The sequence below is a fragment of the Humulus lupulus genome, chromosome 3 (assembly GCF_963169125.1).
Source record: "Humulus lupulus chromosome 3, drHumLupu1.1, whole genome shotgun sequence".
Classification (NCBI taxonomy): Eukaryota; Viridiplantae; Streptophyta; class Magnoliopsida; order Rosales; family Cannabaceae; genus Humulus; species Humulus lupulus.
The window spans coordinates 139,521,885-139,549,695 of NC_084795.1; the positions used below are offsets into that span (position 1 = coordinate 139,521,885).

Consider the following 27,811-nt stretch of genomic DNA (forward strand, 5'->3'; position numbering starts at 1 on the left):
ATAGTATGCCACAAAATTAAAAACAATAAACAAAAATTAAAACAAAGTATGTGACATGACTTGGGAGTGGGTCTCAACTCATCAAAGTCTCCACTTGTCAATCTCTCTTTGACAGCTTGGCACAATTGTTTTGAGTATCACAACCAAGACCATACGACAACCCCTCCGGTTCGAGCCCAGGTCCCACCCAAGCCAGCCACCGAGCCCCTCCAAAAGGGAACATTTCAAACATGTCCAATTCACAATCCAGTTCTAATATTCCCTCTACCAGACAAGATCTTGCACACCTTCAGTCCCAATCAGACCAAATCCTTTCCACTTCACATCAGGCTCTTCCTCTTCACTTCTTTTTTCTTCTTCTTTATTATTACATTCATACTCTCCAACAACCATCTCAACAAAAAATTAACTGACCACCCCACAGTAATAATAATTTTCATTTAATAATTTAGGGTTCCCAACCCCATAATCAACAAGCATAATAATGTAATTGGTTAGTTAATGTTAGTAAGTGTACGAAACCACCGTCATATCAACAAACGATATAAATAAACGCCAAATGAAAAAGAACGGTAGTGCAACAAAAAACCGTTAAGGCCTAATGGGTAAGTGCAGTTTAACCCATAAGAAAATTTTTAAATTAAAAATTATAATTAAAAAAAAAAGTAATTTGCAGAGATTGCAGGGCATTTCAATTTTTCTTTTCTTTTTCGTATTGATGATTTGGCAGATCTAATAATTTGAGTTGGTCATTTTGAGCCGTCTGATTGGGGAATCTATCGGCGTGGGTGAGGATGGCGCCGATAGGGATGACGACAACGGTGATCTTGACGGCGAGGGTGATGACGGAGATGATAAAGATGATGGTGATGATGAAAGTGACGGTGGTGATGAAGAGAGATCAAACGACTCTCGTAGCTTTCTCTTGTTAATTCCACTCTCTTCGGATTCTATTTTCACCTCTTTCGTCATATAATCTCTGATCCTCTTTACATCTGCTAGTTTCACCGGTTTTACTATGAAATCCTCTGCTCCTTCCTCCAAACACCTAATAATTAAAAAAAAAAAAAGAATCAGTCTAATACAATCTTTTTAATTAATTATATAGATGAACTTGTTGAAATTTAATTTTAAAGAAAATAGTAGGAAAAAAAAAAGATAAGTAAAGTACCTGTCTATGCGAGTCAAAACGTTCTCAGAAGACATAATCACCACCGGTATTTGCTTGAAAGTAGATGATTCCTGTATCAACATAAAAAATAAAAAAAATAAAAAATTATTTATGTTTAAAGAAAAAAGTTTTAAGAATCTTTCTGAATACAGAACGGATTACAGGGTGAGAATTCTGACCTTTATTTTCTTGAGAAGTTCATATCCAGTCATTCCAGGCATACAATAATCTGTGATGATCAGATCCACCTTCAAACCCTAAGAATCACATACAGTTTCAAAATCAGTACATTGCGAAACCAAAAAAAATAAAAAATCTGCTTAAATAAAAATCAGAGCAGAAATTCGTATCATAATTATATATGATTAAAAAAAACTCACATCGAATCCGACAGAAGAGGTCTTCTCCTCATCTAAACCAAGAAATTGCAGAGCTCTTCTTCCGCTATCAACAGCAGTAACTGCAGATTCATGAACCAGAATTCAAAATCCCGTAATAATTTTGTTTCTAGTGGAAATTCTGTCTTTTCTAAGACGGAAATACAAACCTTTACAGGAAGTAATTTTGAGTAACCGCTCAATGACTTTCCGATCAACTAAGCTGTCATCGACGGCTAAAACATGAACCTCTTCAGAATCCATAATAGGCGAAAACTCAAAGGCAGTGTCAACCTTCTCTGACCTTCTGAATCGCCGAGAAACAGTGCCGTTTCTAGCCATATTAGCCAAGTTCAAGCCTAAAAGAAAATCCTTCCAACTTTGATTCTCCTTGAAGAAGAGGCAAACAAAGGAGTATATGGAAAGAGAGGGAGAGAGGTTCCTTCTTCTTCAGCTTCTTTATTCTGAGACCAAATTGTTTTTATACGCTGTAATAATGTATTGAGTGAGTCTATCTGTCTTTCTCTCTCACTTAATACGTGTCTCTATCGCAAATCAAATCTTTCTCTCTCTAAGAAATCTCAAATCTGCTTTATTTTAATTCTAAGCCATAACGCTGAGATTCTGAAATCCACTTTGGTGCGATCTTCCAAATAAAAAAGACAACGATATCTCGCGTTCTTTTGTCCCCAAGAATCCAAAGAATCGCGAGTGATTCCTTCCTTTTTAACACTTTATTTTACACGGTATTTTGGTCAATCTCGGGTTTTGTGCACACTAGCAAAGTGAAAATCTGGTAAAAGTAGTTGACGCCAAGTCAATGGACCACCTCCGCCGGCAAATTTACCTGAAAAGCTGTCAGTAAACTGACACGTGTCCCTGAACCGCTGCATGTAAAAAAGAGGCTCTCAAAGTTTACCGTCTTTAGCCGGTGACCTGTTACAGGCATTGACCGGTAACTTACAGACTCGGTTAGTCTCTTCCAAGTGAATTCCCTTCTCTTCTCATCAAAACAAAACTAATGTCAATATTTTCACAAGCTAAGGGTCTGATTAGTTCGTGATTAGAAAATTATATTTTTGAAAAGTGAGATTCTAAAATGAAAATCTGAATTTAGTGACTAAAATCATGTTTCTGAAAATATGATTGGTTGAATGTCAGTAAACTGTTTTTGAGTTTAAAAAAAATGAATCTGTGATTGGTATTAAATTTGAAAATATAACATAAACTGAATATGTGATTGGAACAGCTGAATTTAAATATTATTTTAATTTTATATATTTTATATACATAAGTTGTATAATATTAAATTTTGATTTATCAATAGCTTTAATTAAGTAAAATTTAATTATATTAATAAACTAAAATTTAATAATAATTATTGATTAAATTTATAACAATATTGCATTGTCATCTATAAAAATACCAGCACAATTTATTTTTAAATTGTGCATAAATGTCATAAAATGTTCCATAAACACCTTATTACTAGTGGAAACATACTCAAGTCATAAAAATTAGCAAAAAAAGAAAATAAATACAAACAATGATACAAAGAATAGGAGTAGAGAGAACAAACAAATCCTGATTTTGATTTTAAGTTTTTGGAGAAAAAATCACAAAACAGAGAAAACGCAAAATTGTTGTTTTCTAAATTACAACACAAAATTAGAATTTTGATTAGGATATAGTTTTCAAAAACAATCTACCAATCAAATATTTTGGTAGGTCCCACAAATTTTAAGTTTTCAAAATCATAAAATCATTTCCAAATCCCCAACCAATCACACCCTAAGATTTCTGTTCCAAAATTCTGAATTCTGAATTTTGATTTTATTTTATTTATTTAACCAATTTAAGTTGCTTGATTTCTTTCTCTTCACTCTTAGGCATTTGATCAGATTTCAAATCATATCAAAATCAATGCAAATCTGATTACTAACGAGGAATTTATTGATTTGGTATCTTTTATTTTATTTTTTTGTTTTCAAATAATGCTCGTATGGTATTTTATATTTTGAAAACATAGATATTTAATATTCTAATTGATAAAATTTTGTCATGACCAAATTGTCAACAGTTATATATAATTTGTAGCTCATATGATTGAGAGTAATTTGATTAAATTGGTAAAATTTTATTAACTAAATTTGAATTTATGGTACCAAATATGTATAATTTTAAAATAAAAAGTACTAAATATATACAATTTTAAAATACAGGATACCAAATAAGTATTATTTATAAATATAAGTACCAAAATGATACTTTGCAAAAACACATGTACCAAATAATTACACCCCTAATAACAATAACAACTATTCGATTAGGGAAAAAAATCCAAATTCTTCACAATATTGTTTATTCTTCGTTTTAAAAGACATGGGATGAGTATCTATTTCATTATTTTTATTTTATTTTCCATTTTTATATACAAAAGAATAGGTCTTCAATATTCATATCCCAGTCATGCGAGTCATGCCCTTCTCATCTTACACGTGCCACCTCGAATTCATTTTTTATTTTATTTTAGATAATTAGAAGAATGTTAAAGTATTTTTAATTAATTGTAACCTAGAAGAATGATAATTAAGTCTTCAGTATTAAAATTTGATATATATATATATAACTAAAAACAAAGATAATTTAGAATAGAGATTAAAATTAGTAAAATGTTTATTTCTTTTATATATATATATCAAACTAAAGCCTTGTGACAGGTCAATTTTGTATAGTGAAAGGCAAGAATATGAAACATCCAAAGCTAAAAAGTGACAGGAGTGGGTTGATAATTCAAAGGTATGGGAAGCAAACCTCGTGGGCTATGGACCATGTTATGTTAATTGTTATACAACAAACCAAAAGGAAAAATAATTTTTGGGCACAAGAATCCAAAGCGACAAGAGAGAGAATTGAGGAGATTTGGGAGTCCCAAAGAAATCTGGTGGTGGGACCCAAAATTACCCTTTTTTGTGCTTGGACTTTTGTTACCCTAATCCCTCAAATTCTTTTTTTTTTCTTTGGCGAAGAGTGCTACAGATCATAAGAAGTGGCTAGTTCGCAATCCCTGCTTCCCTCATCTCCTGCTCTACCCGGATTTTGGATTTACCCGTATGGTAAATCCCACAATGTTACTGATTTTCCTTGTGTACAGTTTTTAGGAAATTGTTCTTCAGTGAACCCCATCATATTCAAACACAAATCTACGTATGGGACCAACACTACGCCATAAACAGTGACTTGTTCCCTCCCTTACATTACATTTCTGCTCTTCTTCTTGTGTGTGTTCTTAAATCATATTACATACTCAACATATTTCACAATTTCACAAAAATGGGATGGTTTAAATATATTAAAGAAAAAAAAAACCAAATAGGGTTTTAGATTATTTAGTTTTCCAACGGGGCTAGCTAATCAGGCCCCATTACCAAAATAAATGAGGCAGCCAGACCATACCACTTGTGAATTACAAGGCATTTAGGGACAAAATTCTAATGATTTGAAAAGGCTTATACTATCATGTTTATATACGCGAAAATTACTATATTGGGCACTCAATTTCAGTTAATTATCAAGTTTAACTTTGAGTTTGTGAAATAAAAAAAATTAAAAACAATTTTATGTTATTTTGTCAAAAATGACACCTTCATTTGTTTTTAGTGAAGTTTTTCTTTTGTTTTAAAATATACAAATATATTATCACTTAAAATTCATTAAAAAAAATTAGTTTTTAGATTTTATTAATTGGTTTTATTGATATTTTACATTTTAATGCATAAAAAAATGTCAAATATAATTTTTATTTGTTATAATTTTAGATTTTTTATGCATTATCAATCAATTTTAGAAATTATATTTACATATTAAAATATTAGCGCATTTTTGGTGAGAACATTTTCAAAGTATTTTTAAAAATACCAATTATTGAGAATTCATTCCCCTTCAAAAAAAAAAAAGTATTAGTTTTAAACTTAGTAGGGTTTAAACCAAGGGGCCAAAATGTTAATATTTTTATATATTATATATAAAAAAAAGTGTATATTTAACGAATTTTTTTGGTTTTAAAGGTTTTTTATTTCGTTAACTTGAATGGAATATTAAAAATTTTAACGGAATATACCTTTAAAACAAATTAAAAATATGATAGAATATATATTTTAATAATTATATTAATATAAATTTAAATATTATAATAATATTTAATCCAAGACCAAATATTTAATAATTATATTAAAATAAATTCAAATGTTATTAAAAATATTATTATTGTTATCCATATTTTCCACCTTGGACACGTGAGATGGTCAAACGAGTTTCATGGGCTCTCGGGAGAGGCCTGGGCCCAACCAGGGCCCAGCGAACAATGAGCAACCAAACCCTATCGGTCCAGACCATGCCGAGCCCAATAATTAGCGAGTAGCATGAGCATAGTAAGGGGGCCGGAAATGGGATGTAGGCCTGAACTACCTTCCCAGGTGCACCCAATCTCTATCCTCTGGGATTCATATTATGGTGGTGGATGGTCAATTTCAGGAAGCAGATCCTATCGAGTAGGATCCATATGAAGTCTTCGGGTCCATCCCCAATGTTTTAATTCACCATCAGGATGTCCTTTGATCTATCATCGCTAGTTGATATCCTCCCTGGTAAATGAACCCGTATCTTGGTAAATGAACCCGGACATCAGTAAACGATTCCGGACCATATGTCCGGATAAAGACAAGCTCAGTCCTTCCTACAACTGATGTGTCCCTGAGAAATCCGGCAGTTGGTCTCCCTAAGTAACATGCAGAATGGGGTACGCACGGAACGTACAATGTTCCTACGAAATCGTACTGCCACTACTCTAACAGAACCTGTCCCCAAGATTGTAATGCCCCAAAATCCCTAATGAGGTTTAATGGTCGGATTAGTAGGTGAGGAGGGCCATAATTGATTTATTATGTCATTAAATGATTATATGCATGATTATGTGAATTATATTATTATATGATGATAAATGCATGCATGTAGGTCCACTTTTCATTTTAAGGGTATTTTGGTAATTTGGCCTGTTGAGGGCATATTTGTATATTTTCATGCATGTTGGTGATTATGGATGAGGCCACATTATAATTTGGATTTTTTTGAGCTATTCGGCATGAGACGATCTTTGAATGCAAGTTAGCGGTTTAGTCATAACGGGGTTAATTTAGGGGCTCGGGGTGAGTCTCGGGTAATTTGATGATTACTACATTACCCAGAATTAAAGGGTAATGGGATATAATTTATTAGCATTTGAGAATATTGGGAATAACGGGAATTAGAGGACGTTAATTATGATTAACGAGATAGACAGGAAATGACGATTTTGCCCTTGCTAGCCTTGAAAGGATTTTACTTAACCTAGGGGCATTTTGGTCATTTAACCAAGGGTTATATTCAACTAGAAAGTTGTTGAAAGCTTAAGCAAAACAGAGCATTCTTCCTTCTTCTCCTGATCATTTTTTCCTTCTCTTTTCTCTTTGAATTTTGAAGCTCCAATTGAGGATTCAAGCTAGGGAATCAAGCCTTGAGGGTCTAGAATTGTGTTTTACCATTGAAGAGGGTTTAATCTTGAGCTTGAGGTAAGAATTCAACCATGGAAACTCTGGTTTTTACTCTTTTTTTCATTGATATTCAGTTGGGATTTTTGGATTGGATAGTTAAGAATTTATTGAAGTTTTTGGCAAAGTTTGATTGGGTTTTGATGCCTAGGACTTGTAGAATGGGTTTTTGGGTTCACTTGTGAGTTTGGTTGAGGTTTGGAATCAATTCTTGAAGTTTGGAAATTGGAGAAGTCGAAGGGGGAAAAACCAGGGCAGAATCACCCTGGTTCTAGCGCTACAGCGCCCAAGGATGGGCACTACAACGCTGTCCAGGGCATGTCAGCCCTGCTTGTAGCGCTATGGCGCCAGAGGGGCAGCGCTACCATATTTTTCCAGGGTACTATTTTGGGTAATTTTGAGGGTTTTTGGCTCGGGGTTTCAATTCCTAAGGCTCAGGATTGAATCTACTAACCGTTTTAGTACGATTCGGGGTCCCGGGAGTGAGGTTTAGATCATGAACCTTTTATTATTAATTTCATTGATGGAGTTCCATATTTGGTTATGACTAGGTGACCGCTAAAGGATCAAATGATCGATCGTTCTCAAGGGTCATTTTTAACTTGTTTCACACTCGAACTAGAGGTAAGAAAACTACACCCAGTATGTGACATGCATGGTTATTAATGAGGCATGTTGAGTGCTCTAAATGTGGACATTGATTGCATATTAAATGCTTAGCAATCTTTCTTACTTGTGAGTGGCACTGACTTATTAGTCAGAAACGTCAATGGTGTCAGTATTGATTATGAAGCGGTGACTTATTAGTCAAGTTCGGCAGTTGTACTGAGCATTGGTCGTATGGTATTGGCTTATGAGTCAAGAACGATATTACTGTGTTTAATGCAAGCCGAAAAGATTAGATCTAATCGACATAAGCATTATCGTCATAAGCATGAAATGCTTGACCGGCCTTAAGTTCGATGAAAACAAAAGCGCTTGTCTAGTCTAAAGGCTAGTTACTTAGAGTCGTGGAATTAAAGGGTAATGGGATATGATTTATTAGCATTTGAGAATATTGGGAATAACGGGAATTAGAGGACGTTAATTATGATTAACGAGATAGACGGGAAATGATGATTTTGCCCTTGCTAGCCTTGAAAGGATTTTACTTAACCTAGGGGCGTTTTAGTCATTTGACCAAGGGTTATATTCAACAAGAAAGTTGTTGAAAGCTTAAGAAAAACAAAGCATTCTTCCTTCTTCTCCTGATCATCTTTTCCTTCTCTTTTCTCTTTGAATTTTGAAGCTCCAATTGAGGATTCAAGCTAAGGAATCAAGCCTTGAGGGTCTAGGATTGTGTTCTACCATTGAAGAGGGTTTAATCTTGAGCTTGAGGTAAGAATTCAACCATGGAAACTCTGGTTTTTACTCTGTTTTTCATTGATTTTCAGTTGGGATTTTTGGATTGGATAGTTGAGAATTCATTGAAGTTTTTGGCAAAGTTTGATTGGGTTTTGATACCTAGGACTTGTAGAATGGGTTTTTTGGTTCATTTATGAGTTTGGTTGAGGTTTGGAATCAGTTCTTGAAGTTTGGAAAGTGGAGAAGTCGAAGGGGGGAAAAACCAGGGCTGAACCACCCTGTATCTAGCGCTACAACACCCAAGGATGGGCACTACAACGCTGTCCAGGGCATGTCAGCCTTGCTTGTAGCGCTATGGCGCCAGGGGGGCAGCACTACCATATTTTTCCAGGGTACTATTTTGGGTAATTTTGAGGGTTTTTGGCTCGGGGTTTCAATTCCTAGGGCTCGAGATTGAATCTACTAATCGTTTTAGTACAATTCGGGGTCCCAGGAGTGCAGTTTAGATCAAGAACCTTTTATTATTGATTTCATTGATGGAGTTCCATATTTGGTTATGACTAGGTGACCGCTAAGGGATCAAAGGATCGATCGTTCTCAAGGGTCATTTTTAACTTGTTTAACGCTCGAACCAGAGGTAAGAAAGCTGCACCCAGTATGTGACATGCATGGTTATTGATGAGGTATGTTGAGTGCTCTAAATGTGGACATTAATTGCATATTAAATGCTTAGAAATCTTGCTTACTTGTGAGTGGCACTGACTCATTAGTCAGAAACGATAATGGTGTATGTATTGATTGTGAAGTTGTGACTTATTAGTCAAGTTCGGCAGTAGTACTGAGCACTGGTCGTATGGTATTCGCTTATGAGTCAAGAATGGTATTAGTGTGTTTAACGCAAGCCAAAAAGATTATATCTAATCAACATAAGCATTATTGTCATAAGCATGAAATGCTTGACCGACCTTAAGTTCGATGAAAATGAAAGCGCTTGTCTAGTCTAAACGCTAGTTACTAAGAGTCGGGGCGAGAAGGCCTAGGCAACTGCATCGTCACATGGCTAAGGGTGCGGAGCCCAAGTTCGTGACTCACTCATTAGTCACTTATCTAATTCAAGTTCGTGACTTACTCATCAGTCACTTATCTAGTTTAAGTTCGTGATTTGCTCATCAATCACTTATCTAATTAGGGCTACACGCTCCAACATGATTATTAGAATCTCAATACCATCTGATTAGGGCTACACGCCCCATCATGATTATTAGAATCTTGATATTATTTGATTAGGGCTACAAGCCCAGTACGATTATCATAATCATCTTTTAATATTGTATACATGCAGTAATGAGTTTTCTTGCTGTGCATTGACTCACGGATGCTATGTGGTGCAGGTAAAGGGAAAGAAAAGCTCACTCGGCCTTGAGTGGAGAGCTTAAGTGGCGATGTTTACGTATGCGGCCGCTTGACCACCACGGCCAAGATGTTTCTCAGGGGAACTAGGGGTTAACCCTATTTTTGCTGCTTAGGTCGGCGGGTTGTAATTTTTACACTGTAATGACCATTTTGGATTGTAAATAACTTATAAATATTTTTTATGGGCCCATGTATAGTTTTATGTTTTAAATGAAATATATCATTTCCTTTTGATCGAGATTTTTCACCTTAGCCTATTAATAACACTTAGATGCACGTTTATAACCTAATGACTCAATTAGCGAGTTAAGAACGGTTTAAAGTTCACAGTAACGGTCTTGGAGTAACCAGGGCGTTACAAGGATCCCCCTGGCAGCCCACACAGATCAGTCCGTGCCAACATACGTAGGGCAGGTGTAAGGCTCTACTACACTTAAGCCGGCCCAATGGGCCTAGATTAACAACTTGCAATCATGTTATATTCTTGTATTATAGCTCTGTTAGAGAGCATTTGTCATTATATCCTCATAGGTTCAGGATTAGTCCAGCCGAAGTCACATGACTGCCTATAAATAAGGTAATTCGTGCACTCTAACGGGGATCCCGATTTTCTCTTGTAAGCAAAAACACTGCTGAACTTACAGAAAACCTCCATTGTTAAACTCTCTAAAACTCAATACTAGTGACTCGTGGAATAAGGCTCATTAACGCCCCAACCACGTAAAAACTGTGATCTTGTTCGTTTCTTTGCCTTTCTTTCTAGCTCTTATTTCTCAATATATTTATAGTATTCGAAAAACTTGGCAAACATTTTGGTGCTTTCATTGAGAGCTGAAGAAATCTTGAACCGATACTTGTCATCTACAAAGATGGTGAACACCAGACATACCATGTTTGATCCCACTCAAGAGCAACGACAACAAGACAATGGAGAACCATTGCAGAATTAGCAAATTCCTCAAAACCAACTAGAGGACGTGCCTTATCACGGGCCCCTGCCTGATGACTCCCAAAACTTCAGAGAAGGGGGTGAATATGATGAATACTATTACGAGGAAGACGGAGAGAGGTATGAAGACCTTGAGACTGAGAATCTCGTCGATCTCGACGAGAATGATGTGGAACCTGAACAGGAGGACCTAGAAGTGGTCCGTTTGAGACAGCAGGTCCTCAACCAAGAAGCAAGGATGGCGAAACAACAAGAGACTACCTGCCAGATGCAAGAGTCTCTCCTGACTCTTCAAGCTTTTATTGCTGCTCAGGGATCTACAGTCAATCCCTCAGCTGTTCCTCCCCCAGAACTCAGCAGCATGTCCCACCTACAGGAACTGGCACACTCAACAACGCGACAACCCCTACTCCCCCTCCGGGATGATCACCTCATCCCGGAGCCGGTCCTTTGAACCCTGCTCAAGAAAAAGGGAAAGCTAAAGCAGTCGATCCCATTGAAAAAGAAAACCCCCAAAGAAGACTCTTCCCGCTCCAAAAACTAGGGTGGACCCAGGGTATTTCCCTAGGAAAGAACGGGTGAATCTTATCCCAGGACGGAATCACCCGAACAATCCGCAGGGGAAAAGCCTGTAAGGTAATAAGCTCTGGAATGTTCCGAGACAGGACGACCAGGGAAGATGTTTTTATTCTAGCGCTTCCGTGAACAAGGATCACGGAGGGCATAAACGCGGAGATGAGCCAAAAGTTGTTAGTTCGAGAGACGACACATCTCGTGTCGATTTGCTAGACAACCTCAATGCTTGAAAGGAGCATGCCCGGAAAGAAAAGATTCACCCTCGAGGAGGTAGCTTGAAGAATAACCTCAACAACAGGAGGAACGAAAGAGTTCCCCTTGATGATGGAATGACCAGAAAGTTCATGGAGCAGCTGGCCGATCTCAAAAAGGTCACGAACCTCTTGGTCCGGAAACAAGAAGGCAAAGGTTTCGATTCTGAAGATGAAGAAAAGGAACCATGTACAAAACACATCCTGGACGTCGTGTTACTAAAGGGGTTAAAGATGCCATTTATACCCGCATACATCAGAAACACTGACCCTAGATACCATCTATCTCACTACAATCGCCTGATGACTGTAGCCCATGTCTGCGACAACGAAAAATGCCTGTGTTTTTTTATCACCTTGGTCGGACCCGCTGAAGAGTGGTGGAAACGGCTCAAGACAGGATCAATCCAAACATGGTCCGGATTGCAGTCAACTTTCGGTAAGCAATTTGTAGTCGCTTAGAAAATGGACATGGAGGTCAATGCGCTCACCAACATTAAGTAACATCCCCCCTTAGGGCTTACATCCAACGCTTCACGGAAGAAGATTCAAAATCTAAGGTTGATGATGGAGAGTGCCTAGTAGCCCTCCAGTCCGGAATCAGAGCTGGATCCCCTCTCTGGGATGACATGCAATGTAGCAAGGCGGCCACCCTTGAAGAGTTTATAAGAAGGGTATTGTTGACCTGTGAAATTGGCCAATGATTGTATGTACAGTATATGACACCTTTTGAACGAAATAAATGACAGAGTACGATTATCTTAAATAAACACACATGTATTTTATAGTGGTTTAGCCCTGTTCAGATGAATAGTAATAACCTAATCCACTTAGCATTTAATATTGAGTCACTCGACAATTACAAGTAAAAACTGGTGAGTTCACTCGTCAGTAAGATTTTTCTCCCAAAATTCTAGAGAAAGAGATCAGATCCCGAAAAGAGAGTCCGAAAAAAAAGTCCCTTTAAATGAAGCCCTGGGTCCTTTATTTATAGTACCCAGGGGCTGTTACATGACCAGTCATACTGGGATCGTGGTTTGGCACATGATTATCAGGTAGTGGAGATACATGTCCACCTCTGCATGATCATGAGATTGTGGGTCTTCTCATTATTTCTTTAGATTGTAGTAGACAATGCACGATTGAAACTTCTGGGAAAATGTTAAGTCTTTGTTGGTATGTGAGACTTAGGTGCTAGGCCCGATGACCCGAGCTTGGGTGCTAGACCTGTGATCTTCTAGGTGCTAGGCCTGTTGATCTCAGTTTGAATAAGAGTGAGTATTTCTCAGTGAAGTGTACTTGGGGGTTTGAGCCGACCACTATTGGTTTTTATTAATCAAATCAGAGATTATGCGCAGCGAAACAACAATCAAATTGTTAATTTAATCCCACAAGATTTCTAGATCTAATTCTTCACATGCATATATATATTGAATCAAAGACATGAATAGAAAAATTACCTCAGGTCCTTCCTTGCTGCTATCTTTTTGTATGAAAAAATCATTGAGATCTCACACCAAGATCTTCCAAAATGTTCTCAGCACACAAAGAACGAGTGTGGGCTCGCTATACAAATAATAGGCAAAATATATTTATCAGATGTTCTCAACACATGAGATCTGATAAAGTTTGGACCTAGGTTTTGTGAAGAACAGTGACTTTTGTATGTATCACTGTTCTCTTTCTCTGAGAGAGATTTCAAGATATTTTTCTATCCCTGAAAAGTTATGTTCTAAAAAAATTGATATCCTATATTTAATATATCCTAGATATTAAAATAAAATCTTAGTTATTTTAAACAATTTGAAAATAACTAATCAGTTATCAGATTTTTGTTTAAATAATAATATTTTAATCATATTACAATATCTCATTATTTATTTAATATTTAAATAAATAAAATCTTGGAACCAAGAAACTTTCTTAGTCTCTTATGCGCGTAGCACAATGACTGTGCACTGTGCTACACGTGTACCACATGCCAGTGATGGCATGTGATTTTTCCTAATTTTTATTATTATTTAAATACCAAAAATCCCAAACATAAATTAATTATATTTTTGTTAAATCAAATAATTAATTAATTAATTACACATAATTATACAATAATTATGTTTGATACATAGAAAAATATTGTACTTATCACATAAGTCATTTTTTCCCCATTTTTGTATTTACCTTTGTCAGTGTTTGTTTGAGCCATTTTGGAGACCATGGACCTATAACATTAAGCTCCAATAAATTGAAACTAAATAATTAAACTCTTTAATTATAATAGTTAATTTATTAATTCAGATATTTCTCCACTATAAATTCAGAATTGCACTCTTTATGTTATATATATACTTTTACAGAAATCTTTTCTCAAGTCGTCCATTGATATAACCATCTTACAATAGTTCAACCCTCTAATTAATTAGTTCATAAATTAGAATGGAAGAATTACCATTTTACCTTTCTAATTTACTTCTTATTCCTTAAGTACCATTAATTCACTAGTGAATAATTAATCTATAATCTAATTATAGATTTGAGCTCAAAATCATTTAGTTCCAGAATTAACCCTTAAGGGAACTAATATATGATCTGTTAGGAAAGATTAGATTTCGTATTATTGATACATGTTTCCAGCCATCCATGATATTAAATCTCCAAAACAAAAGTCATTAGCCTCATTCTTTGAAGAGACCTTAACGAATGAATCAAAAGATTTAATAAACATGAACAGGAGTTCATGAACACTCAGGATTTAGGTTGATCTATAAATGATCATCAGTTATGATATGAATTACAAGTCTTTATTGTTAAATGGTTTTTGGATAAAGACTTTAATTCATATCGGTCCATGTCATATATAATCATATTATATAAAGCACCTTTACTGAGATGTCTTACCACATCAATAATCTGAATCTAGATTATTTGTATCATTATGATACTCAGTAAACCGTACTTACAACTCCAATAAAAGAATTCCATAACTTTAATTTATTGTTGTTGACTATTTTTATTCATTCATGTGATCTTAATTCTCTCGTACTAATACAAGATCACATCCTCAATAATGAATATTGAATTTTTCTGATATTTACAAAATTATTCAAATAATAATTTAACAATCTAAATATAACAATAATAATAAACCATTGTATTTATTTATTCATAGAAAAAACAAATGTCTTTTACATGCTTTTAGGACACACTCCTAACAATCTCCCACTTGTACTTAAAGCAAGTGAGGCATTTCTCTCAATCCCATATTACGTACATGACCCTCGAATTGCTTTGTTGGAAGCGTCTTCATGAACGGGTCTGCCAGGTTGTGTTCTGATGCGATTTTCAGAATGGACACATCTCCTCTATGTACGATTTCTCTGACTAAGTGGTATTTGCGCTCTATATGCTTTGCCCTCTTGTGGCTTCTTGGTTCTTTAGAATTAGCCACTGCTCTACAGTTGTCACAATAAAGAATAAGTGGTTTCTCCACTTCTGGAACTACTTCCAAATCTGGGTAGAACTTTTTCAGCCAAACTGCTTCCTTAGCTGCTTCACAAGCTGCTATGTATTCAACTTCCATGGTTGAATCAGCTATACTGGATTGCTTAATGCTTCCATAGACAACTACTCCACCACCAAGAGTGAATACTGACCCCGAAGTAGACTTTCTACTATCCTTGTCAGATTGAAAATCTAAGTCAGTGTATCCAGTAGGTTCGAGCTCACTACCCGAATATACTAGCATATAGTCTCTCATTCTCCTGAGATACTTGAGAATATGTTTCACCGCAATTCAGTGTTCCAAACCTGGATTTGATTAATAACGACTGACAATCCCTACTGCATAACATATGTCAGGTCTAGTACATAACATTGCATACATAAGGCTCCCTACAGCTGATGCATAGGAATACTTTCTCATATCCTCTTGCTCTTGTGGTGTCTTTGGACACTGATCTTTGCAAAGAGTAATTCCATGTCTAGTCGGCAATTGACCCTTTTTGGAATTCTCCATAGATAATCTTTCAAGCACTTTATCAATATAATTTGCTTGTGAAAGTGCTAGGAGCTTGTTCTTTCTATCTCTTAGAATTTTAATGCCTAGAACATAGCTCGCTTCTCCCAAATCTTTCATTTGGAATTTGTCACCCAACCATTTATTTACATTTGATAATGTCTCTACATCATTCCCAATGAGTAGGATATCATCAACATAAAGAACTAAGAAAACCACAATTTTTCCTTTGATGTTTTTATAAACACATGCTTCGTCAACATTTTGTTTGAAACCATATGTTTTAATAGTTTCATCAAATGTTAAGTTCCAAGATCTTGATGCTTGTTTCAATCCATATATGGATTTCAACAACTTGCATACTTTTTGATCTTGATCCTTCTTTATAAACCCTTATGGTTGTTCCATATAAATGGTTTCATTAAGGTGGCCATTCAAAAAGGCTGTCTTGACGTCCATTTGCCATATCTCATAATCATAGATGGCAGCTATGGATAAAAGTACGCGAATGTACTTAAGCATGGCCACAGGAGAAAGTGTTTCTTCATAGTCCACACCCTCTCTCTGTGTGTAGCCTTTGGCCATAAGCCTTGCTTTATAGGTCTCTACCTTTCCATCTGCACCCCTTTTCTTCTTGTATCCAATGGCATTAACATTGTCAGGAAGATCTACAAGTTCCCAGACTGAATTGAATACATTGATTCCATTTCTTGATTCATGACATCTTGCCACTTATCAACATCAGGGTCTTCCATTGCTTCTTTAAAAGTCAATGGATCGTCCTTTTCAGTATCTGATACAAGAACGTGTGCCTCATGTTCGTAGCGAATAGGTTGTCTCACAATCCTCCCACTACGACGTTGCACTGGTTTTTCCTTTTCAGGAATTGTGGTTTGTTTGGTTGTTTTATCATTAACTGATGAAGAATATGGAGATGAAATATTATCTGTCATTAGTTCCTCTAAAATTACTTTGCTCCGAGGTTTAAAATCATTCATATAGTTGTGTTCTAAAAAGGTTGCATTTGTCGAAACAAATACCTTTTGATCACTTGGGCTATAGAAATATCCACCTCTTGTTTCTGGAGCATAGCCCACAAATATACACACTTCAGACCTAGAATCCAGTTTTCCAGATTTAGGTCTTAGCACATGAGCAGGACAACCCCAAATAAGGAAATGTTGTAAACTAGGTTTACTTCCAATCCATAGTTCTAGAGGTGTCTTTGTCACAGCTTTGGACGGAACTACATTGAAAATGTAGTTAGCCGTTTGAAGTGCATATCCCCAAAACGATAAGGGAAGTGAAGAGTAGCTTAACATAGACCTGACCATGTCCAACAGGGTCCGGTTTCTTCTTTCTGAAACTCCGTTTTGTTGTGGTGTTCCAGGTGCTGTGAGTTGGGATTGAATTCCATGCTCTAGCAAGAAATCTTTAAATTCAGAATACAAATATTCACCACCACGATCAGATCGGAGTGTTTTTAAAGATTTACCTAATTGCTTCTCAGCTAAGGCTTTGAAGTCTTTAAACCTATCAAAAGTTTCTGACTTCTTAAGCATTAGGTAAACATGACCGTATCTAGAATAGTTGTCAGTAAATGTGACAAAATATTCATAACCACCTCGTGCTTGAATGTTAATTGGACCACATACATCACTATGTATTAGCTCTAGTGGTTCTTTGGCTCTATTTCCCTTTGAAGTAAAAGGTCGTTTAGTCAATTTTCCTTCTAAACAGGATTGACAAACCGGTAGGGTTCCAACTGTTAGTTCCCTTAAAGATCCATCTTTAGTTAACCAGTTTATCCTATCTAGACTAATATGACCTAATCTTAAGTGCCATAGATACGTGTCATTTTCTTTAGAAACCTTTTGTCTTTTATTACTTTGTGGAACAGCTACTTTAAATAATTCATAATTATTGATCGATTTTTCTATTGGATTAAGCATGTACAGTCCGTCCTTTTGTTTTGCATGACAAATATTGTTCCCATTCCTTGAAATAAAAATCATATTATTATTAAAAGAAATGCCAAATTTTTGTTCATGTAACAAAGGTAAAAGAATAATGTTTCTAGTAATTTCAGGAATAAATAGCACATTATTCAAAACTAGAAAATTGTTCTTAAAATTTAAACAGATTGTTCCACATGCTTTAGCTGAAACAAGCGCTCTACTTCCCACTCTCATAGTCATCTCTCCTTGCTCCATCTGCTTTGTGGACTCAAGCATCTGCAAGCAAGAACAAACATGGTTAGTGGAACCAGAATCAACTATCCATGATAATTTATCTTGTTCCACCATACAAGCTTTGAGTACAAGTAAATCTGATTTACCTTTTTTTCTCTTTTAGCTCGGCGAGATACTTTGGACAGTTTCTCTTCCAATGACCATCGACATTACAATGGAAACACTTTCCTTTGGGTGCCTTTTGTTTGGGGTCATTGTTCTTTTTGTTCTCGGGTGCCTTGGATGACTTCTTTGCCTTTTTCGGATTGTCCTTTTTAGGTTTGCTGTCATTGTTATTGCCTTTTCTTTTCTTCTTAGAAGAAGATGGTTTTGCTTCAGCCTAACTTGAGATGGTCTTATTCAAAGACTCAAAAGTTTGTAATTCATTAAGAAATTGTGTCATGTTAAAATCCAATTTGTTCATGACATAATTTGTTGTGAATGTAGAAAAAGCAGGAGTTAAAGACTCAAGTATAATGCTTACTTGTGTCTTTTCATCCATGACTCACTACACCAAATACCCCTTTCCATAACACATGAATATAATACTAATAAAAAAGTATTATGCTAGAGTATTGTTACTGATTTGCTAAATAAAAAAAAAACACGGAGGGAACGAAATTTTCTGGTGCCAAGTGAATTAATATAATGGCGCCTTTAGTCTCTTTTTCCCCCCATTATTTTACTCATCATTCTCATTCTATATCCTTTCAATCTTATAATATTATATCATATGTTTTCTTGGTTAACTCTTTTTTTCTCTTCTTGTTTCCCGTCTCTCTGCCTTCTTCCTTATTTCGTTTCCTTTCCTTTCCTTCTCCTTCTCCGTTGTAGTCTTGGCAGACTCCAAGCTCTGATGCTCTAGTCATGGAGCATGCGACACCCTTGGGGATTGGTTCAGAGTGCGACGTTGAGGAACCTCCGGGTATCATAGTTGTCTCATATCTGCAACTAATAAAGCTCTCAGGGGTGATGTCTTTCATGGAGTAGTTTAGGTGAGTCTTTCTTGGATTTAGAAAGTGATTTTGTCATTTTTTTTGTTTAGATTTTTTGGTACACGAGATGATTTGTTGCTCAGATTATTATATGCCCTTAACCTAATTTTACTGCAGGTGATTTTCCATTATTGTTTTTCATGAGCATTCCAATTGCTTCAATATTTGTTCTTAACATTCAATTTCCCTCCCTTTTCTTCCCTTCTCTATCACAGTCTTTGTAGACTCCAAGCTTCGGCACTCCAGTCATGAAGCAGGCGGTACACTTGGGTTTTGTTCAGAGTGGGATATTGAGGAATAGCCTGTCATCGCTGCTGTCTCATCTCTGTAGCGGGTAAAGTTCTACCAATTTTTGGCTTAGGTCTGGTTGTGTCATATGAAATTTATTTAGTTTATTGGTTAGGAATGGTTCTTCTTTTTCAGTTTTGGGGTTTGCATTTGAAGGAAAAATAAAATAAAAAACAGATTTGGGGTTTTGGGTTTGAAGTAGACTCTATGGTTCTAAAGTAGACCAAAGTGTTGAATGGATTGGATTTGATTATGATTTATTTTGCAGTAGTGTTTTTAATTCAGAACTAGCAAAACAAGCAAGTTGATGACCCTGTATAACCATATTTATTCTCTTTGCTTCTTAAATCTTCTTCTTTTGTAGTTACTTTATTTTCGTAGGCCAAAGAGTTCATTGGATTGGATTTATTTATGTGTATTCTGTACGCAAACTGCTGATATATGTTCTGAGGATCAATTTTGTGTTGTGTACTATTTTGAGAGTTAGTTATATTTATTGGATTGAATCTATTGTTGTGTATTGTTAGCATATGGGATATACGATAGTAGTGGCTGTGGAATTATTTTGTAACTTTGAGAATTCTTTAGAATTCACTGGGAGGCTTAAGGGATCCTCGAAAAGTTAATCTTTGCTCAGTTTGATGTAAAACTTTTAGATAATCAAAGAAATCTTTTGTTAGACTTTTTCAATTTGTTTAATGGCAGAGGGCGAGGCAATGGCTTTTGAGTTGGGCATTTTCAAAGAATTGATCTCTTTTTGCTCCCAAATTCTCAATATTGCAATGGTTTTGAATCTCGATCATATGTCAAGTGGCACTTTTTGTTTTGATTTTATGTATAATGAATTGGTAGTTTATTTAATCTCTGCCATCATAATGATTTTATACCGTTAAAAGAGTATACTATTTTCAATTCTAAGTTCTTACCAAAATCAACTTAAATTGAAAGAATGATCATTAATACTCCATGATAAAATTTATGTGTATATATCTTTACTTTTGCAGAACAATATATTCATGGCTAGATCAGCTTCTATCAGGGAGTAATTTTAAGTTCACAAGTTTATGGATTCAATTCAAGAGATGGAAGTCACACTTGGAAAAGCTATAAGATTGGGACGATATTCAATATGCAAAGTGGTGTTATATCCTCCTTGGAAGGCATTGGGGGCATAACTTCAGGCCAAGGGCAACCACGATTCATCAATAACTAATGTAAGTTTTGCTATCTTGGTTGACACCTTTTGCCAAAACATGCTTTTCACTTTCAATTTATGACAATTTTAATGTCTCTATGATGCAGGGAGGTTCTTCAGAAAGGCAGGAAGAAGATAGTTTTCTCAACATGAAACAAGCAATGTTCTGAGGGCTCTAAGGACAGGTACATGAGAAAAAAAAAGAAACAGTCTTATCATTCAGGGAATTGATTGATCTACCAAATCTAAGACTTTTTTTTTATTGAAGTATGTGTTTGATCTTCTTATTTTGTTTAGTTTTATTCTCTCTATTTATGATTTGCTTATTTCCATGTTCCAGCTTCACCATTCTTTCACCAACTAACCAATCCATATTTGTTCCAAGTCTGGCTTACCACAATCCCAGGTTTGTTTTACGTCTTTGAATATTATTTAATTTTTATAAAAATATTTACTTATAATAGTATGGTAGGACCTGTAGTAATTTGAGATTATTTTACATCTCTAAAGATGGTTTTTCTTCTTCTTTTCTTTTCAATTAAAGCTTCAGCTCAAGTGCACATTTTTCGTCTATATGAGGTATTATAATATGAACTCAATCCAATTTTTTGCATATTATTTTCAATATATATAGTTTGTTATGGTTGAAATTCTTATTCATTGCTCACTTTGTTTTGACAGGCTTTATGTACACTGAAAATCTGAGACTGGAATTGTTTAGAATTCTATATTTCTGAAAGAAGCTCTTGATTCCCAATTATGATTTCAGATGATGATGTGGCACAGTTGCAAAGAAAGCCTCTGTTTTGGAAGACTGACTGGAGTTTCATTAAATGCCCAGTTTCCACAAGTTTTATGCTCTACTAAATTCTTCAGGTGTGTTTAATTACTATTTACAGTTTGGGTTCACATTGGTAAATCACTTCTTATGTGTTTTTCTATATGTATTTTTCTCTCTAATGATCAGGAAACTATAAATTATCTAATATGAGGGTCTTGTAACATTTTCTTGGAATACTTTATAAGATATCCAAATTATGCAAGAACTGTTAATTGTTGTGGATTATAAAATGTACTATATGTGCATATATAGCCTTATAGTTTATAGCTTTTATGGCTTTCATCATTACACAGAAAAAAAGCATATAATATAATACATATCATTGTACTGTCTTCTTTTGGAGAAATACAATACATTTTTTCACTGTATTATGATTTTGAAAGTTTGAATTCCATGTCCACATGCTGCATTATGATTTTTATCTTCACTGTCTTTCTTATTTTGTTACCAATTTCCTTTTCTTCTGTGTATGTTTTTTTGCTTCAAAAATAATAAAAAAAAAATTTCACTTTGTTTTGACAGGCCTTTTGTGTACTTAGAATCTAAGAGTGGAGTCATATGTGCATAGATTCTTCCAAAGAAATTATTCAGCAAATGGTGTGGTGTACATAAGATACTTGAATAAGTTTTTATCATACACTAATTTATACCATCAACGATCGCGAATCTGACTTCCCTATTAGACTTGTGAGTACTATATTTAATAATCATTTTCATATTTATATGCACGTTTTTAATGCTAACAATCTTTAGTGTGAATTATCTATAGGCGGTTAAGTGAAATATCTAATGTAAGTTCTTCCCTTGCATTTATCAAGGATATGAAGTCTCTAAGTACCTTGTAAGTAACATGGTTTCAACACATTATTACACCCTTTCTAATAAATCATTCATATTCAAACATATCTTTTTTCTTCTGTGCTGTTCTGATTTGAGATATAATCTAACAACTATTAAAAAAAACGTGCAGAGTACTTAGAACAACAATATCACTGGTACAATTCCATCGAATAACGGAGAGCTCCAACAGTTACAAAAACTGTAAGTTAATTAAGAAACTCAAAACTAGCCTACTTGCACTATTAACTTTTCATGTTCACTCATGAAGTTGCACTTATTTTTTACAGAGATTTGAGCTTTAACAAGTTAAATGGACAGATTCCAGACTCTCTTTTCAACATTAGCTCACTCTCTTATCTGTAATACATCCTTAGTTTTGTCTCTTGGGTTAACATGATTGTACCATTTGGTTAACTCTTTCTGTCTAAAAAAAACTGTCATTTTTTTTTAGCAGTAACTTGGTTGGCAATAGCTTTACAATGAATGGCTCAAACAACAGGTAGTTTTCCTTAGTATTTTAGAATAGCTTCCTTCATTTTTGCTCTTATTTGTACTGCACTTAATAAATATGTTTCAAATGTCTACTGCTTAAAACTTTTTTCTTGGATTTGTTGTTCAATATTATATAACCTCCTTCTTTTGTCTAAAATTATTCTTTGTTCCTTTCAGTCTTCTTCTTGTAACAAAAGCCACTTTTAATAACAGATGAACATAAGACTAATGAAAAAGTATTATAATAGATATGAATATATATATATATACTCAACTTTTTCTTGCTTGCTTTTATTTAATATCTAAAACTTATAAGCTCATAAATTAGAGTGACAAAGAGATAGGGAGAAAGAAAAAAAGAGAAATCAGTATTCTTTCTTCTGTTGTTTTATTTTAGAGAGCTTGATTTGGTTAATTTTACAATTAAATCTCAATATCTTTGTTTTTTTATATATTAGCTTTATTTGATAAGAATAAATATGTATGTTTTAATCAACAAAAAAGTGGTATTCATTTTCTTATTATTTTTTGTTTCATAGTTGGATGAATGATTGAGATATAGTTCCTTCATTTGCTTCAAGAATTATGGCTGAAATCATAATTCTTTTTATAATCTACTTTGTGGGTCAGTCATAATTATTTTTCAGAAAATTTTTGTGAGAGTTTACGAATTCGTTCCATTCTGTGTTAGTTTGGGTGTTAGATTCACTGGTTGTTTACTTAGTTAAGAGATAGTTTTGGAAGCAATTAAATATGTGTATTTCAGATTCTAGAATGCCAAAATAATGGTTGGTTGTCTGGATTGTTGTTATAAAGCTGCAATTTTACACATTATTACAATTTTAATATGTGATTTTGATAAATTGCTTAATGTTGTAATGTGAAAATTAATATTTGGTTTTACCACATACACTGTTATTGATACATTTGATGTGATTGCAATTTTGAGACATAAATAAAAAGGATGAGTTTGTGAGAAGAATTTCAGAAGCAGCAGAAAGTAAGTTCAATTCAATTTCGTTTTTTGGTTTTAGATATGCAACATGCATTTTATTGATTTTCCTCTTTTTTATTTCTATTTAATGTGATAAACATTTCCAAGTCTATACTTACTTTACATTTATTCAATAATACCAAATATGAAAAGAAGAAGAAAGAAAAAAGTCTATTGTTCTTAAAGATTATAAAAATCTGAAATCATCAATTGTTGAAGTCTATCTATTGGAAATGTTTACTTTTAAATGGAAGTTAATTTTATCGAGTGAGTTTAGTTTATGATCAAACATTAGTGTTGATCCTTCTATTTCTTTGAAACTCTTTTATTTGGTTTAATTTAAGGTCAATCCTCATAAAACTAATTGGTATTAATTATCTATATGGATCAATAATCAAATATCTTAGAAACTGATTCTCATTTGTGTCTATATATTATCTTGTGATTTGTCTTTGTCTTTGTCATAGAAGTGGACACTACTTAGAAACCAAAAAAATATATTATATATATATTTTTTTTCATATATGTGTTAGTGTGAAGCTGCCACCTTGATTATGTAAATCTTTTAGGATATCAACAATAGTCTTTCAAAGTACTTTGTTTAATGGTAGAGACAATGGCTTTTGACATAGCATTTTTTTTTTAAAATATTGCTCTCTTTTTGCTCAATTGTTTTGATCCTTTGTCATCTAAGTTCTAACCAAAATTAACTTAAATTAAAAGAATGAGGACTGGTTTTCTTTAGGCTTAGATTTGTGCATTGTGAATTTGAGTAGACCGATTGTATTTCTATGTTTAGGCTATTAGTTTTGGGGTTAGAAGTCTGGAATCTGAATTTAACTAGATAGAGCTTTCGATTATCTCTCTATGTTTAGGCTAACAATTTTAGGTGCAACATCTTTAAGCTGTTTAGAATCAGAATTGCATGGTTGGGCTACTTCATTTTGGTGCAACATCTTTGTTAGTAAAAAACAGTTCTGAAATTTTGAACATTTGGAGGGCTTATTACATGTGATTATTAAAGATAATTTACTGACGCAGTTATGTAACAGGTGGTTTGTCAATAAACTGAAGTTTATGTTCATTGGTTGGCTAAAAAAACTCTAGGTCCTATAGATAATATATGCTTTACTTGCATCAAACATGTCGTTCTTTAGGTGAATCTATTCCTGTTATTTTCTTGGATGTAATCATGTAACTGGTGAGTGTTCCCCTTTCTGAAACTGAGTTGGATGATATCTTGGTATATTTGTTGTTTTCAAATATCTGACTGTATAGTTTCCTGAGTATATTTTTGGATTTGACATTTGATCTTGTTTGTGATTATGTTTTATGGGTTTGAGATTATTTTAGTTTCAGTTTTTTTATCCTATTTTTGGATTTAAACTTTCGGTGTGCTGTGCTATAAAATCTTGAGCTTCTTGCAGTATTATTTGAGGTCAGGGGGATGTAAATTTGGAAAAGCGTGTAAATATAACCACACTAAAGGAAAGACTTCTGCAACACCATTAGCACTAGTTCCGGAGTTTAGCTTTTAACCTTTCAACATATAAAAGCTGCAATAGTTGCTTGTGGTAAGAATGTCCATATTACATGCGATATCCAGAACATCTGCCATTTTTGTCAAGGTCTGCTGCTATTTTCCGGGTAAGTTATTATTGTACCAGAAATTCTACTCATTTCCATGCTTATTTAAAGGGTAGCGATGATACTAAGTTTTGAAGATTGGGAGTCTATTCAAAGATTTTAGTTGGCATTTGACATTAGTTGCTTCTACTTGCAAACTCTGGTTTTACTAATGTACTTTATCCTTTATATGACTTCAATCTGTTACTTTTTTGCTTGAATGATCATTTTTCTTTTAAGAAAAAATTATTTGGTGGTTGCTTTTTGATGGATGCGAAACTATGTGACAAGTTTGTCTAAAACAAGTAGGAGAACTATTAAGAAATAGCTCAAGAATCATGTTTTGGTGATGAAAATAGTAATCACCCTTTCCCTTGTCATATTTATTTTTATCATTTAAGTGATGTTTTTTTTCTTTTAAATATGTACTGGATACTTTTCTCCTAATGACTGTGAAACTGATTTATATTTCATGTGACACAGTGGGACAAAGTAAAAGATATACAAGATATGGAGACTGCTCTTAAAGAATTAATGGTAGTGTAATTACCTTTCTTTCAAACACTTACCTTTGTAACTGATTTGAGCTCTGCAGGATCAAGCTTCTTGCCGGCTTAAAGAAATAAAAGGTCTTCATGAAGAGAGAGTACATATATTGCAGCAGTTATCTAACTTGCAGGTCACTTTAATGTATAACTAGTCTTTTGTGTGTGCTGGTTTTATTACTTTAAAATATCATTTCACTAATGCTAACTCTTCTCGCAAATGGACAGAGAAAATTGAAGAATGTAGCATGTATTTCCTCTTCCCAAGCCTACCTCTTAGTGAGAGATCAAATTGAAAAATCAAAATCTGAAGTTATTGAGTATCAGGCTTCGTATGAGAAACTTCAGGTTGCAACTGGTCGGTAGTTTATTTATGCCTTTTATCTGCCATTTTTTGCTAAGATGTCATTCTGATGCTAAAAATAATGTTGTCATTGGAGATTGTAGGCTGAGAAGGATATTCTTGTCTTAAAGGAAAGGGAATTCAGTGTTAAAAGTGATGTCATTGATTTCCTTCGAAGATCTACTGCAATTGAGATTCATTGGTCAGGCTGCTGAGATATAGAAATTGCAAACCATGGTATGTATTATGTTTTTAGATTTGTATCTTTTAGATGGTCACCAGGTGGAGACTGGCCATCACTATTAATCTTTGGTTAATTTTATAAATGTCATGTCACATTAAATTTATCCTTCTTAGTTCTAAGCAATGGAAACTGGTTCTATGTTTTTATATTCATTGATTCTTTTCAGTTGCGCAAAAAATCTGTCAAGTCTATGATGTTGTTTAAAACATCATCATATAGATCATTTAAAACTCCATGTATAGGAATAGAAAGAGTAAATAATGAAATGAAGAATTCTACCCAAGAGAAGGATGTGATTTCTAACAAAGAAATAGGACAAGCTAAGTGGAGCTCTTATTTGCAGTAGTGTATGTTAGTCATGTGCCTTTAATTGGATTGCTAATTCAATATAGTGAATATTCAATGCTTTCCCTTCAATCTAAGTTCCAGCTTATGTGCATGTGTGGTTTATTACTTGACACTAGCCATATATATATATAAATATATGTAAATGGTAATTTTGTTCCTGCTGAAGTTTCGTGTGTCAAGAATTTAAGATACCGTCTTTTCTTTTGTCAATTGTGATTATCTGGCTTAGTGCACGTAACAAATTGATCTTTGATTTAAACAAATTTACCTGCTCTGCTCCGCTTTTTTACTCTGGAAAAGGTGAAGTCCTGGAACAAATCACCATCATTATCATCTTTATCTTCTTGGATTTGCATTTATTGTGCCATTAGATATGAAACACGCATTTTATTGATTTTTTCTCTTTTTTATTTCTATTTAATATGATAAAAATTTCCAAGTCTATACTTACTTTACATTTATTGAGAATGATATATTTGTTATCTTGATACATTTCACAAGCCTTGTTTTAAGTTGCATGTTTTGTTGCTTCAGTCGTTGTTTTGGATGGTAGTACATCTTGCTATACCCTGTTGTTTCGTCAAGTTTTGGAGTTATTACAAATTTAATTTAAACTTTATATGCTTACAGGTGGAAACTAGCTTAAGTCTTATGTTCTTAATCATAAAAGGACTTTTTTTTACAATGTGCAGGTATATTGAGATGATTTCTTTGGAGCAATTCTTGACAACATTTGTAGTTGAGGCCTTTAGAATGGAAGAATGTATTTCACTAATTTTTGTATACATTTCTTGTTTTGTATTTAGTGATAAAGGAATCTGAATTGGGCATAAATTATGTTGTAATATGATTTCTTAAGCCTAGACTAGTAGACTAAATATTGTAATTACATTTGAGTAATTAATAAAAATCTATTTATGTTACCTTATTTGGCTTCAACTTTCATATTTGTTTTCCTAGTTTTGTGTAAGTAAAAAAAGATTATGTTTCTCAAAGCTAATATAACACATGTGTTATACTAAAGTGTAGTATAACACAAAAAAAGTGTTATACTAAAGTGTAGTATAACACAAATTTATAAGTATTGAAATGTGTTATATAATCGACCATAAATAACATAATTAAACACTTATCTATTTATTAAAATAACA

At 34.1% G+C, this 27,811-nt stretch overlaps 1 protein-coding gene, 1 long non-coding RNA gene and 1 pseudogene across 5 annotated transcripts; 2 read left to right on the forward strand and 1 right to left on the reverse strand.

The window, feature by feature from the left end:
- Positions 1-530: 530 nt before the first annotated feature.
- On the reverse strand, positions 531-2,026 carry LOC133823179 (two-component response regulator ARR5-like; annotated as a pseudogene). The gene is made up of 5 exons (XR_009888170.1): positions 1,719-2,026; positions 1,552-1,631; positions 1,351-1,428; positions 1,172-1,242; positions 531-1,048 (listed from the first exon to the last, which is right to left on the reverse strand). The product of XR_009888170.1 is annotated as a two-component response regulator ARR5-like (transcript).
- An 18,369-nt stretch (positions 2,027-20,395) lies between these two features.
- Positions 20,396-21,901, forward strand: LOC133821381 (uncharacterized). 3 transcript variants are annotated; one of them, XR_009887526.1, is made up of 5 exons: positions 20,396-20,572; positions 20,728-20,793; positions 20,932-20,966; positions 21,069-21,263; positions 21,751-21,901. It is a non-coding gene; the product is annotated as an uncharacterized LOC133821381 (long non-coding RNA). The 3 variants fall into 3 exon arrangements; XR_009887524.1 differs by lacking the exon at positions 20,932-20,966; XR_009887525.1 differs by lacking the exons at positions 20,396-20,572; positions 20,728-20,793 and having other exon boundaries at positions 20,806-20,966.
- A 3,774-nt stretch (positions 21,902-25,675) lies between these two features.
- LOC133821382 (E3 ubiquitin-protein ligase BRE1-like 1) lies at positions 25,676-27,518 on the forward strand. Its single transcript, XM_062253711.1, has 5 exons — positions 25,676-25,717; positions 25,776-25,859; positions 25,954-26,073; positions 26,173-26,305; positions 27,353-27,518. Exons 1-4 carry the CDS (start codon positions 25,691-25,693, stop codon positions 26,281-26,283), a joined length of 342 nt encoding a protein of 113 aa, XP_062109695.1. The 5' UTR covers positions 25,676-25,690; the 3' UTR covers positions 26,284-26,305; positions 27,353-27,518.
- The last annotated feature ends 293 nt before the right edge of the window (positions 27,519-27,811 follow it).